Source organism: Dermacentor andersoni, chromosome 1 (genome assembly GCF_023375885.2).
Source record: "Dermacentor andersoni chromosome 1, qqDerAnde1_hic_scaffold, whole genome shotgun sequence".
Taxonomy (NCBI): Eukaryota; Metazoa; Arthropoda; class Arachnida; order Ixodida; family Ixodidae; genus Dermacentor; species Dermacentor andersoni.
In genome coordinates, this window is record NC_092814.1 from 414,961,373 (window position 1) to 414,975,386 (window position 14,014).

Consider the following 14,014-nt stretch of genomic DNA (forward strand, 5'->3'; position numbering starts at 1 on the left):
ACTGTATTTTTACCCTCATCACTTATTAAAAACATGCTCATTGATTTATGTGGTGAGAAGCTTGTTTCTGTTTATGTATATTGATTAAGTAGGCTGTTCACAAGCTGTAGACTGAACCAGATGGAAAATGCTCCAGTTAGTGAAGTGCGCCTTCCCGCAACGCCGCCTCGGTAGCTCAGTCACCTGGGTCTAGCGAAGTGTACTTTACAGCAAAGCCAGAGCGGCGCGCTCCAGCGCTGTAGCAGACGACGCGAAGCGCCACCCCTGGGTCCGTGTGCGCCTGCGCCGCTTCGCTTCCATGCGCCGCCGCGCCGGACGCACTGGCGCCCTGCGGAGCGCGGCCACGGTGAGCCGTGTTCACCCTAAGAGTGGACGAGCCTGTACACGAACACAGCCCTGTCCATTTGTGTGCTCCATGAGGCTCCGGACGTCGTTGCGCCTTGATTCTGCTACACTTGCCTCTTCCCGGTAGAGAAAGCTGACAAATAGATGTTCCTCCTCATTGTCACCTGGTCTGTGACTTGTGTTTTTCTGTGCCGAGTCTCATTCTGCAACTTGAGTAACTTGCCCAGCTTTCCATACCGCCCTCACTGCTTTTTCTGTGTGTCATGTTCTACAAACCTACTTAGAGCTGAAAAATTACTGTTAGTGTTTGTGTACTATCTCAGTAACCCCCGATGGGAAAACCGCGCGAACAACGTTCATGTGTAGGCATGATACGCTTTTTTTTTCTTCTGGAAAGCATGAGCATTGCAAGTGTCCTACATGCAGATTTTCGCAGCTCGTGTTTATTATACAAAGGAGAGCCCAGTAGGTACGACTTTGTGCCTTAAGTGACGTAATTTTATTGCTAAGAATTGCATTCGGGTCGAAGGAAAAGTTGTTTTGTTGGCTTATTTTACCTAGTCTTTGATAGAGGAATAAGCCTTTCTTTCTGCGAATGTTTTCTATGTGCTGCTGCAAAAGCCGACTACCTTCTGTTCCCCTTGCCACCGTTACTCAAGCTGTGGCCAAGTGAATAATGTGATAATGTGTGTTTCAGTTTTTAGTACAATGTTATTTTTTTCTTCCATGTTTTTTTCAATTTGTTCAGCAGTAATGAACATGTCACGCATTTCATATACTTTCGTGCAGATTTATAAGTAAGCTTTCTTTTGGTATGGGGGCTCTCAATCAAACAATGCTAGCATTTTATTCTATCTTTCAGGTATTTTGCGTGTCATTGTTTTTGCCACTACCAGTGAGTTTTCCCTTTTTATAGTTGTCATGACTATGTCATACACGTCGTCCAATTTTGTGCAATATCTTAGTGCATATATTAAGAGCTCGTCTACATTTCGGTCTTGAGGACGTTATATAAAAATCTTTTTTTTTTATGTGTGTACATGAAACGGCCTTCGCGTTTTCTAGCGATTTCTTATGTTATTTCACCATCTGTGAACTTTTGTCTTTAGTACTCTTGTATATGTCATGCACCTTTCACTTTTGCTGATTTTTTGAGCGTGTATCACACCACATTGTAAGAAAAATTTGTTTTCGGAAACGAAGTCAGTTAATCGAGACTAAACATCTGTTGTGTCGGAAGTGTAATTTTTTTTATGCCCCGGCACACACTGGTATAATATAAGTATGGGCAAGACTGCGTGCATGCCAACGCATAGCCCACGGCGCACCACACGCCAGCTCGCAAGCAATGCCAATGCGCTGCGTAGCGCGCGCATTGCTTGCGAGCTGGCGCGCCGTAACAATCGCGCTGTATAAAAAAAAAAAAGCGCGCCGCTTAAAAGGCCCAACCACACGCGGTGAATCGTGCGCGCCTGGCTACGCGTCACGCGTCTGCGAGGCCGTACGCGCCTGTCCTACGCGTCTAGAGAGGGCAGACGCGCAGGAAACGCGCGCCTCAAGGAGGTCTTGATCTTGGGCGTCATTTTGAACGTACGCGACGGAAGTGGCAGCTTGTGCACCGACGTCACGTGGGCCGCATGTACACTTCCGGCGGTTCGGAAAGGTTGTTGAAGTTTCAGAATCGTGCGGAGACGCCGGGAGTCGCTGCTGGTTTCGTCTCGATAGAGCACAGAGGCTATGGAGGCGATCAACAACGAAGCGCTGATCGCCTGCGTTGAGGCTCGACCTGCGCTTTGGTAGCAGGCGAAACACAAGCGCCACTAGAACAAGCACTTGACGAGGTGGTCGTGGATCGTCATGCCCAACGCTTCCGAACAGGTGAGTGCTCGGAATTTTGTACGGGCGTCATAGCGGAGCAGTTTCGATCGCGATCGAGCCCGATCGTGGTCGGATTTTGTGATCACGATTGCCTGTACCGCGCAATCTGCGTAGAACCGATCGTGATCGAGAAATTTGATCGCGCTCGATCGCCATCGAAAGCCTAGCTGTGTGGCACTGGTAGAAGCTGCCTCTCTCATCAGCCGACTCGCAGATGTCGAAAACGCCTTTCATCGGTGCATATGACGTTATCACAGCGCTGCAGAAGTGATGGAAGTCCCTGGGGAATAAATTTCGGCGCCTGGGAAGACGTTTCAGAAAGAAAAGAGCCGCGCCGTGCCAGTCGACGTTCACGACGACGTCATCTGGCCGTTTTTCGACCAGATGTTTCTGCGCTACACAATGGAGTGTAGACCATAAGTTATCTTGAAGTTTCTATCTTAGCCGGCGTGTTAAAAATGAAACACGGGATTTTAGTGCTTTCCCTTTACCACGTTGACCGGCGATGCCGTATGTTTGTATTATAGCTGGCAATGCACCGCACTTATGGGAATCGACTCAAAATTGTGCTTACACAAGCAAGTCGACGCACAGTATGCATTATATTCAGCTTTGTCTAATTGGCGATAAAATATTTGTGCTGCATCGCCGCTCCGATTATCGCATATTTCGTTAAATGTGATCCGTAAGGGGACATACAAGCAGTACAAGAATAGCTTTGTATATTTATTTATTTAGGTACCCACAAAGCCAGTTTGGCTTTGCAGTGGGGAGCAGAGAAAGCAGAAATACAGGTACAAAATAACAAGTAAACTAGCACTTAAAACCCTAACCATAAAGCATAAGACAGAAGTACAGAGAATATCACATACAAATTGGCAGGATGAATAAAAAGAAAAGGGCTTGCATGATGCACACACAAAAACAAAACACAAAACATGCAAGTCGTTTTTTTTTATTCTGTGCACTGATGCTAGACGGCAGCGTGCAAGTCAATGGCCAGTATTTAACTGAGTATTGAATGTTGCTATATTCACGTGTACCTTGGGCACTTCAATGCACAGTTTTAATTTTGCATTTTGTTGCTTGCCAGCAGTGTGCAAATCGGTGCTTCATCACAGACCCTCAAATATTACCTAGCTTGCTTAGGGATTCATTCAGTGTCATCATGCTGTAGGAATAAATGCGTCATAGTACTGACATTGTCAGCTGTGTAATTGATAATTCTTTTTGTGTCTGCTCAGCAGTGTCCTTACCTAATTATCAGCCTGCGGTTACTCTGCAGATCCCAGATGCTGTGGTTACTGGTTTAAGCGAAGCTTTCACGATGTTTGTGGAGAACGCTGTTCTTGCTTAGCAAAATTTCCTAGGAGGACTCGATGATCCAGTTTAACATATTCGCACTGCGCAAAAAATGATTATTGAAATTTTACATGCCAAAACCACGATCTAGTTACATTATTTTAATTCGTATTTGCATTACGTCCAGTACTGGTCACTCGTGCAACACAGTAGCCAGTAGTCAGCTGGGATGACAATGGTTCAACGACTACATTAATATCAGTATGAGGTGAGCTATTTGGCAAGACAGTAGGAGCAGCGGTAGGAAAGTCCAGAGAAGAGGCAAAAAAAGCTTGGCTGTAAGAAACCTTCTGGAAGGGTTTGCTCGCTAAGGTCAGCTTTGCTGGGCCAAAACACCCTTTACAAGGCAGATGGCAAGAAGGCAAACATTATTAGACGTCACTTCCTAAATACAAACAACAAATGCACTGACTACTACGTATACAGCTTCACACTGTGTTTAGAAGTACATTCAGTTAAGAAAAACAGCTTAGAATGAGATGAAGTTTACAAACAAGTGAAAGGAAAACAAAGTTACAAGCCAAGAACGTTTCAAGCAGAAAAACTAGAACAGGGGCGCGATCGGAGATATTTTGTTCGATACGCGTTCTGTTCAGTTGCTGCAACGTCACAAAGTTGCAGTATGCAAAATTTGTAACAGCGGGGCGGAGAGAGCAGCCAATCAGGAAGCGGTGACCTCCCCGGAAGTTTACCTCCGTCGTTTGTCGTCTGCTTGCAAACAGTATACTACAAAGCCAAATGTTTCTCGTCTTCACTTGAATGAAATCTTTATCTAAAAAACTGCATTTTTTCTTCTCAAGCCCAAACACGTTTTCAAATAGTAGTACGTGTGACTACAGCAATTTATAACTATTAGGTCCTTTGCGTCGTCCCTAGGTGGTGTCGCGCACAGCGAGAAGGAAAAAGAAAAAGAAAACGACGGGAAGAGTGGCGCACTTTTCAAGAGGCAGCGACAACATCCCAGTGGCTCGCTGGCAGCGATGATGTTGTCGATTTCTCTGTACAACCAACGAATTATTTATTTCGAGAAACAAAAACGACACCGGAATTCACTTTCTGCCATTTCTTCAAACGCGTTTCGCACCGCCACCCGCTCTCCTCCTTCCTCTAGAAACGCCAGCGCAACAACCTATGTTTCCAACGGAAGCGCCATTTTCTAGAATTAAACTATGGATTGGATTCAAACGTGCCATTCCGCAGCCGAAAAGGCCGCCTGTTGGATCCAATCCAATCCACCAGACGCGCCATGCGAAGCCGTATGATCGCTCCAAACTTCTCAACTCCCGTCGCGTTCGGACGAAATGCTCGGTGGGCGGATGATTGACAGGAGCGTGTCGTCATTTTGACGTCACCAAAAACGGGGCGGCGCCCCGCGGCTGGCGACGTCGGCGCGGAGTAGGCCAATCGCGCGCGCCGGTAACCGAACGAACGCGCCGAACAACCATCTCCGATCGCACCCCAGGAGAGAGCCTTATGCTAAAGCAAGACCTAACAGCACCACTACTCTGTGTTTAGAAAGTGCAAGCATAGGTCTTTCAACATGAAATCTATTAAGTGGTTTTACTGAGTAAATGTAGTGGAATGCTTCCTGCTAATTATTTCAAAACTGAAACATTCCAAATATCATAAACTGTTTTGAGTAGAAGTAATCACTAGGCTTTAGGCATGCAGATCTCATAAGAACTGCTTAAATGCATCATAAGCAAAAACAGAAAAAGATACAAAAGCTACACTTACGCGCATGCAGAAACTGTTCTTTCTGGTTGTGTAGGCAAGCTGTCCCTACAAAACTGATTCAGAGCTTCAGTGTACTCTAATAAAATCACACACTAAAACAAATGTGGACGGATTTGAGCCTTCATATATTTTTGCATCCAGACTGGCACATTATTTACACATTGACAGTATGTGCAAACCTTATTACGCTCACATGCAGGATGTCCGCCAACCTTCCACCAGTGCCCCCATCGAGTGAGGAGGGAAGTGCTGCAGACATCTTAACAAAAAATGTGCCAGTTTTCCGATCTGGCAACACTGGAAGTGCCATCACCGTCAAGTGAAGAGTCACAAGGGCCAGCATCGACTCTGTCTTCGGCGTCGCATGAGTCTGTGGAGTCTCAGGACATTTTGGAATCTCTTGAATCACCGATGTTTCAAGAAGTTCTGGTTCCTGAGGATTCTGAGGCACACCACAGCAGTCCGCAGTCAGAAGCATCGCTGGCTTCAGCAGGCAGTCGTAGGCTGGATACGTTAGGAAGCATTGCTTCTGAAGCAAAGTCAAGGGGGAGGAAAAGGAAAAAAAGAAAGATTAGAGTCAGTTAATATTGGAGGAATTAGGCAATGTTTCAAGTGCAATCAAAAGATGCAAACCACAGGACGACCTCGAACTTTTGCCATCTCTCTGCTCAAACACAATAGAGAGGTCAGTGAGGATATGCATCTCAACTTGAAAATTAAATTGATGCAAGTAGGAGAGTAATTCAAAGATTAATGTTTTTTAATATATACTTCTTGTATAATAAAGCCAAGAGACAATGAAACAAAAGGAAATCATTGATGAATTTAATTACTTTATATCGAAATGGAAAAATAAGGAGGAAAATGAAAGTATATGAAAAGGTAGCTTCCCACTAATGGGAGACAAACCCACAACCTTTGAATTATTCTTGCATTGCTTTACCAGTAGAGCTGCAGCAATGGCTATCCCTCTGCAAACTTTCTTGGGCCTGTATGTGCATGTACTGGATCTCACCCTGGTAGTGTTAGCCAGTGCTACTCGTGCAAGAACACCCCAAGAGCCTAATCTAGTACACATAAACATTCTATGAAATTGATGGTGGAATAGCCTCCAGCTCAATTGGTTTTGGTTTTAGCTCCCACCAGTGGCAAGTTATATTTTGTCCACTTTCATTTCCCTTCTCCTTGTGATGTTGACATTACAAATAAAATGACAGTTATTTTCCTTTATGCTTTATGTACGTTTCCTTGTTTGTTGTTGTCATGTCAAAGCCCCTCAGCTCTTCTTTTTTGTTCATTTTACATTGTGTTGTATCCATATTTTTGTGCGGTATTGAAGAATTTCATAAAGTTGATATCTGTGGGCCTGGTTGGCTGGCCATGGCTGCTGTAGAGATGTGTGAACATGTTTTAGCAACACACCTACGATAAAGAAGCACTGACTTGCAACTAAAGGTTTGTTGTTGCAAGACAGATGTTTATCGCTTTCATCTGTGTTTACTCATTCAGCCTGTTTTGCAGCAATGAACCTTTTGAGTTCACCACCTGTGCATCTAGAGATGCCTGTACATGCCTGTAAATAAAAAGAAATGTAATGAACTATCAACCAGACCCCATTGAAAATTTCGGTTATATGCTGCAAGTTGTAAAGCCTGTCGGGGCGTTCTAGCAGCGCAAGCATTTTTCAAATTGTTTTATTATTATTAGAAGAGGTAGCGGAAAGGGAAAGTCTTGCCACCACATAGCCAGGAGGCGAGGTTCACTGCCAACATAGACAACCTCTACCTCTCCCACAACTATCATCCACAAGCCACATTCCTTGCATTTTTTTTTCTTTGTGTTCCGTGGCTCAGTTCCAAAGTTGGTTTTACATGTTCTGCATTGGATGTTTGGCCAAAGTCTTTGTACGTAATCAGTGACATTGAAGGCAGTGTGTAAATGAGACATTTATACGTATGACCCTGCTTCTCTGGCAGGAAGCAGGGCTACCTGACGGGAGCCGTGAACAGCATGTGAGCTTTAAAAAATTTCTTAAGCTGAAAAAAAAATGTAAGAAATTTCTGCGGCTGTCCTGCTGTTCTGCAGTTGTTTAATACTTTGCAGGCACGATCGCCACTATATGACTTGCACACCACTGCAGAGTCTAGCCGCCTCAATCTCCACACAGTAAGTCAAGGCAACGTCTTTTATGTCTTACCGGGATGCCAAGTAGCTTGAATGCAAGTTGAAAAAAAATATGTACGCATGTCTCAATTGTTTGAATACTAATTATGATGACATGATTTTTCTTGACAATGATCTACATGGCTGTGGGGGCCCTTTTCGGGTGACATACGATCAAAATTCATTTGTGTAGGTTAGCTACCACCTTTGTTTAATACTACATGTGCAAGCATACCTCAGTGCATGTTTTACAGGTTGCGCAAGGTCAAAAGCACTGAGGTAGCTTTTGTGCGATGCCAATCGATGGCAGTTTTTTTTAGAGTTAGCCGTAACTGTTACACTGGTGATGCAGTAAGTGGAAACTTTCAGTCTCTGTGATCATGCGATCATTTTTTTCTTGTATTTCTTTTCACGCGCATTGTCAGTACCATCATTACTATTTCTTGTTTTGTATCAGCATTTCGTGTCCCATTTTTTTATTTGTTTATGAGTTAATAAATAGTTAGTTGTGTATAATTCTGTATTCTGTGATTATTAATATATTGTTATTATTATGTATTAGTATTTTTTATGCACGCTCATTGTCAGTCGTTTCCTTCTTTCTTTTGTTTTGCTTCAATGTTTTGTGACTCCTTCCTGATTTGGCTTCCAAAAGGCGGCGGGCAGTAATATGTCAATAAAATAAAATAAATGATACATTAAATGACAAAGAAACGGTGTTCTGTATTCCACCAATCGCACATTATTACTCTAGGGGCAACTGTCCTTTACCAACCTCAATGCTACAGCAAGTCGTTCTCCAGGCTCCAGGGGTTTCTCGAATGTGGTGCTGCCGTGTGAGGTCCTCTGCTAAAAAGCTCAATAGCTTGTCCAAGAGCTGCGGCGCCTTGCGAAAGAACTTGTTGAAAAATTCGTGGTCATCCTGACGTATCCGTTGCATCTGTAAAAAATGGTGCATTATTGCCTGGCAGCAAGACCATGCCCTGCCCACATACACACGCAGGTATCAGGAGCTGTACACTTTTCACTGACACACACGTATAGTCACTAGCCATCATTAATTTTACCCCCTGCTTTGTTTATGTGCTTGAATACAAACAGTGGTTCGGCAAAACAGGAGAGCCAGTCAACGGTATATTAAAATTGTGCGGCCACTGCCAAGAAACTTCCGAAATTAGTCGCACAGAATTTTAACCTGCCCCCCAGGTCACAATTTAATTACATTACAGTTCATATTCTACAGTCACACTTCTGAGAGACAGAAAATATAGGAAATCGTATCTTGTCCACAAGCTTCATATGAGACAACCAACACGTGTAAAAGGGTGTTCTTGAATCTATGTGCTATACTAATGGCACAAATATAACTAGCAGTCCTTAGCTTTTTGTACGGGTGTGCTAATACCGTAAAAGTAGGTTTAGAATCGAATCAAATGAAAAAAAAAACTAATCTGGATATCAAATAAAATATCGAATAGCAGAAAATGTATTACAAAACTTAATCCTTACAAATTTTGTGCAAGAAAAGAGGGTGCTACACAAGCTCTGTGTAAACAGTATGGTCTACTGTTAATCATGAAGGGAGCTCCAAATTAGTATTACAGATTGTCTGTTAAATAGAATCAAGCGCTTCTTCCCCTCTGAAGCTGAACAGTTAATGACCGTATGTCGTACGGCATACACGGGTTAGACTGACGGCGGTTGAAACGTCGTGAGGTGTCGTCACCACGTATCCAATATACTATCTGTATGCTTCCGGCGGCTAATCAGCCCGATCTTCGCCTATGCTTTCGCGCTTTCCGAACTACACCCTGCTCTTGTCGTTCCCCCTGTTCGCGTACGTCACGTTATCGCTTCGATCGGTGCTGTCAACCTGGACGAACCTTGCACCGACGACGCGATGCTGTTCTGTGAATTGGGCGTTCGCGCGCTGGGAGTACGATCCCCGCATTACTACTTTAACCCTTTCACTTATGCGCGCACTTAAAACACTGATAAGTAATTGCTGTCCTAACGAAGATAAGTCCCCATGTCCAAACACTGGCTCCTAGTTCTACGACTGTAGATCATCGAAAGGAAAGAAGTTACTCACAGCCGTAAAGTCCTTCTTCTTTACGCAGTTGAAAGACTGGCCGGACCCACCAACGTCGCCGCAGAGGCCGCAGACGCTTTCTGCGCTCCCGCCGCCTTTGCAAGAGCAGCAGCAGCAAAAGCTTCTTTCTCATGTGGTACATTGCGGGGAGAGAACGCCGATGCCGGCGAAGCAAGCGGCTAAGCAAGAGCTCGGCGGCAACGTCGTGCGTGGTCGCGCGCAGGTGTCAGCTGCAGTTGTGAGCAAGCAGACGCTATCGCGCGTGATGTTGATAATTGATGTAGCTTTTCTTGCCATAAGGATGTATAGATACGAACAGCGTGTATTTCTCAACTTAAAAACAATGTACTAGCTCTAACATTGATAAATTAAATAAATATGGCTAGCCATAATGAAATTAAAGATAAACTTTTCTCAAAGCCAAAGACGACCGTTTCCGCCATCGCTGGGCCGCTGGTCTGTCAGCCCTGTGCTACGCGCAGCGAAGCGCGCACGTGTGCGCGTATCGTGTTAGCTGGATGCCCTTCCCTTCACCACCCGCGTACGCGCACGCAGACGCGTACGCTTACGTGTACGCGTAGCGAGACGCGTATCCCGGACTACGTGTGGTTGGGCCTTAATAAAAACAAAAGGAATGAAAACCGTTTGGGAGAGGAGGTGCCGTGCGGCTGCTGTTGCTGTTGCCATGACAACGTAAACAATCATGTGCGCCGCCATTTTGCTTCTGCGTCGCCCATTGGCTAGAGCCGTAACTGAAGGGGACCTTGGCGCTAGCGTCGAAAGAGCGTCTGCTCGAAAACGGCCAATGGGAGCCATACGGAGTGTCCACCCCCCCCCCCCCCCCCCCCTGTGCCTTGGCGCCGCGGACACGGTGAGGTGGTGGCGACCTCGTGCGGCGAGCCATCGAGCTACTCGTCAACAAAAAGTTCCCTGTGTTCCCGTCGCATTGCGAAAAAGGGCCCGTACATGGTCACTCCGCCCGTCCGTTCCGCCCTCGTCCGCCCGCGTGCGGAAGCCCAAGAAGCGGAAGGTGTCGCAAAATTCGATGCACGCTCAATCCGCACGAGCGGAACGCACGCGCACTCCTATTGGGCGACGCGGCCTGTTGACAGCTGGCAACCGTTCGGCGGAGCAAAGGTGTTCAAGGTGGGCAACGACCTTTGACAGCAGACGACACTGGCATATTTTTGCAGATGTGATTTCAAGTTTCCGCGTTCCGGTGAAAATGCGACTCTACGCTGCCACATTCTGTTCTGAGCCGTATGTGTTGCATTGGCACCGTCATCCTTCTTCGAAACATTGCACAGTCGTCTTATCTGCGCCACCTTTTACAGATGTATTGCAATCGCATCACGTCGCAGCACGCGACGTATTCTCGGATGATTACTTTCAGTGCGCGCTGCCTTGGCTGGTTGAACAAAACCTCTCTAATTATCCAACGTGATGCGTTCTGCGTCACGCGAAACTGATAGTGTCGCCGGAAGTGCGGTGGCGCGGTTTCTGTAGTGCTAGTGACGGCTTGCAAGAATACGGAACACACGCACATCTGTCGCGGAATGCAGTTGCGTAGGTCGCCAAGACGCACCTTTTTACCACTGAGCACGCGTGTGAGGCTCCGAGTACAGCTTGCTGATACGCTAGCTCGTGCTTTTTTTTTTCACTCTGCCAATTTTAAGAGAGTGCTTAAAGCAGTTGGATGCATGGAATGCCTTTTCCTTAAATGGTGTGCTCAGCGATGACTGAAGTTCTCACTGTGTGCAAAAAAAGTTGTGCATAAGTGGTTAATTTCATGCAGCAAGGAATTGAAGGTTAAGCAGTGAATGTACAATTCATTATGACTGGCTTAAAGCAATATGTATGTATAGCGGTGACCTTATGCAGATATATGTATACTCATGAGATGTTTCCAAGGGGAGTATTTATTTGAAAGCATATAATTTACATTGCTGATAAGAAAACTTATTTTGAGTGAAATCGAACAATTGCATTCTTTCTTGCCAGCCTGGGTGGCCAATATGTTGCCACCTTACTACTTAATATACCTAATTTAACATTTTAGCAATGTACAAACATTACCAAAGCGCACAAAATTAAGCAGTACCTTGACAGGCATGCTCCCTCTCTCACCCATGGCACCAAACAAGGATGTTCGACTTGAGACTGTTTGATACTGCCGGCATCATAGATGCGTGTTCTATTTTGATTGCTCTACATATAAAAAATAAGCTATACTCAGGTTATATGAGTTAGTTGGGCATGGGCTGCATGTTCTTTATGTATTTATGTAGTAACAACCTTGCTAGCTCATGCACAGCCATATTTTAGGAAAATGAAAAATGCACAGCTGGCCAGTGCCTGTATTTATTTGAAAGTAAACCAATATTATCAAGTGTAGCTAAGCAGTGAGTTCAGTGACCTCTTGTGGTGTGAAAAGGTTGATGTAGTTAGTAGTTTTGTGTTTGTCTTTCTTACTTAGTTGCTGTTTTAACATGCACATGACAATGAAATCAAGGCACGTAGGGCAAAAGACAGGGCCACACAAAAAGCGAGGAAACATTCATTGCCATTTTTTTATTTCCATAACAAACCAGCGCATAGTTCCTTAGGTTCAGTTTTGTGAATAATGCCACAAGGTGTTCTGCGTAAAACTGAAAGATTGTAGTGCTCTATTACCTATGCACTATTCGGGTAGCCAAATGAACGATACTCCCATTAGCACTGTGAGAGCACAGAAATTTGCAGTCAAGAGGCCGTAGTGGCTCAGCCTCTGTGCCAAATGTAAAATTGTTCCAAAAGAAAACATGCACACTGGGGAATTGGGTATGCATTCACATCTACTATTCAAATCCACGCATCACAAGTAATCTTTCATTCCTTGGCGCATTTCTCACCATTGTACAGACTTTGTTTCAGCGCTGTGTGTGTGCAGTAATATAACTTGGTAAATCAAAGCTGTGGTTATTCAGTACACTGAAAGCAACTTTGCGTGTGGGTTAGATACTATAATGCTCCTACATATGGGTCAGCTTAGTATTATCAGCCGCTTTGTTTACTAGTTCACTGTTACACCTGAACTATACGGTGCCACTGGACAATGCTGTATCCCTGCAGGCACGCTAGAACAGCTTGGCTATGCACAAACAACCCTATACATCGCACTTAAATTAAGGTGGTGTAGATTTGCTGTCACAATGTGCTTGTAAGCATAACTGCCGAGCATTCAAAAAAGTCTTTAAAATGTAAGGGTGGATGCTCAGGTTTGCAGGTGTGACGTTTTACATTTATAGTGCAAGGACACACCGATGAACAGGAAGGATACCACACAAATCCTCGTGTTGTGACCTCAAAGTCACAATGCCAGTAGTTTTCTGTGGTATTTAGCTATAAACACGTGAAGCAATCTGTAAATTCAAAACTGTATTAAGTAAACTGAGACACCATGAAAAACAACGTAACACTAAGGTGTACACATTTTTTTGTCACATCAGCTCTTTGTGGTGCAGGTCAAATATGTATACACACTATTTGTAGGAAGTAGGAAGCCTATCCAATATAAACAAGAAACTTGCAGGCAAGGTAATCACGACAAACCAGCTGAGACAGTGGTACTATTCTACTTGTTTTCGTTTGTGATAGCACAAGTTTTCCCACTTGTGCTGCTGGATGGTTGTGACTGATATGCACGCGAAGGTTTGGGTCATTCACATTTCAAGGGATGAGTAACTGTTACATACGTGAATCATCTTCCTCTGCCTATATCACTGACTTAACTATATGTGGCAGGTTTAGCTGTGCGATTATTGGTGTAGCTGAAGTGATGTATCACACATAGTTTCCGCACACTACCCAATTGGCGAAAAGCATGCAGGAATTGGTCTTTGAGCTATTGGTTCAGTGGTGGCTTTCCACTAAACTGACTGTTGAAGAGGCAGATTTCACTTCATCGAAAGGCCCGTGTGAAAATTAGCCTAGAACTCATGACGCCAAATACTGTCACCATGTGCGACTGAAGAACAACACGTTACAGAACAATGAGCAGTGGAATTAATCTCACTAGTATACAAAGAATTGCAGCTGCATTGAGTATTTCACTGCTGGTATACTAAACACAAACCTTTATATGAGTTGTTTGGATGGCATAATCAACAAGATCCCTCTAATGAGCTGTGGCAAAAGCTAACTAAAAAGCTGCTACCCCAGGTACTGCATTGGCCTAAAATATGCATTCTCACATGCAGTGAATACAGTTCTTAAATTGGTTTACATACAGGTATGAAATGTTGTAACTGCACCTTGTGATAAAATTTCAATAAGATCAGCTGAATACCACATAGAACACCTTTAATGGGTAGAGTTGGTGCAACGTGCCTTGATATTAGAAGTTGTGCTGTTTTATTAACACACACATGCACATAAATGCAAGGTACACATACATTT

The 14,014-nt window shown here is 44.4% G+C and overlaps 1 protein-coding gene across 1 annotated transcript; it reads right to left on the reverse strand.

Annotated features, from left to right (window-relative positions):
- Positions 1 to 5,371: 5,371 nt before the first annotated feature.
- Positions 5,372 to 9,681, reverse strand: LOC126518486 (uncharacterized). The gene is made up of 3 exons (XM_050168276.3): positions 9,578 to 9,681; positions 8,261 to 8,425; positions 5,372 to 5,851 (listed from the first exon to the last, which is right to left on the reverse strand). The coding sequence occupies exons 2-3, from the start codon at positions 8,423 to 8,425 to the stop codon at positions 5,477 to 5,479; spliced, it is 540 nt and encodes a 179-aa protein (XP_050024233.1). The 5' UTR covers positions 9,578 to 9,681; the 3' UTR covers positions 5,372 to 5,476.
- Between the last annotated feature and the right edge of the window lie 4,333 nt (positions 9,682 to 14,014).

What these genes read in the sequence shown, in the direction of transcription:
- LOC126518486 (XM_050168276.3), bottom strand. Translation starts at nt 8,425, where the DNA reads ATGCAACGGATACGTCAGGATGACCACGAATTTTTCAACAAGTTCTTT. An exon ending in CGACTTGCTGTAGCATTGAG is followed by an intron (nt 5,852 to 8,260) that starts GTTGGTAAAGGA and finishes ACTTTGCTTCAG; the next exon opens with AAGCAATGCTTCCTAACGTA.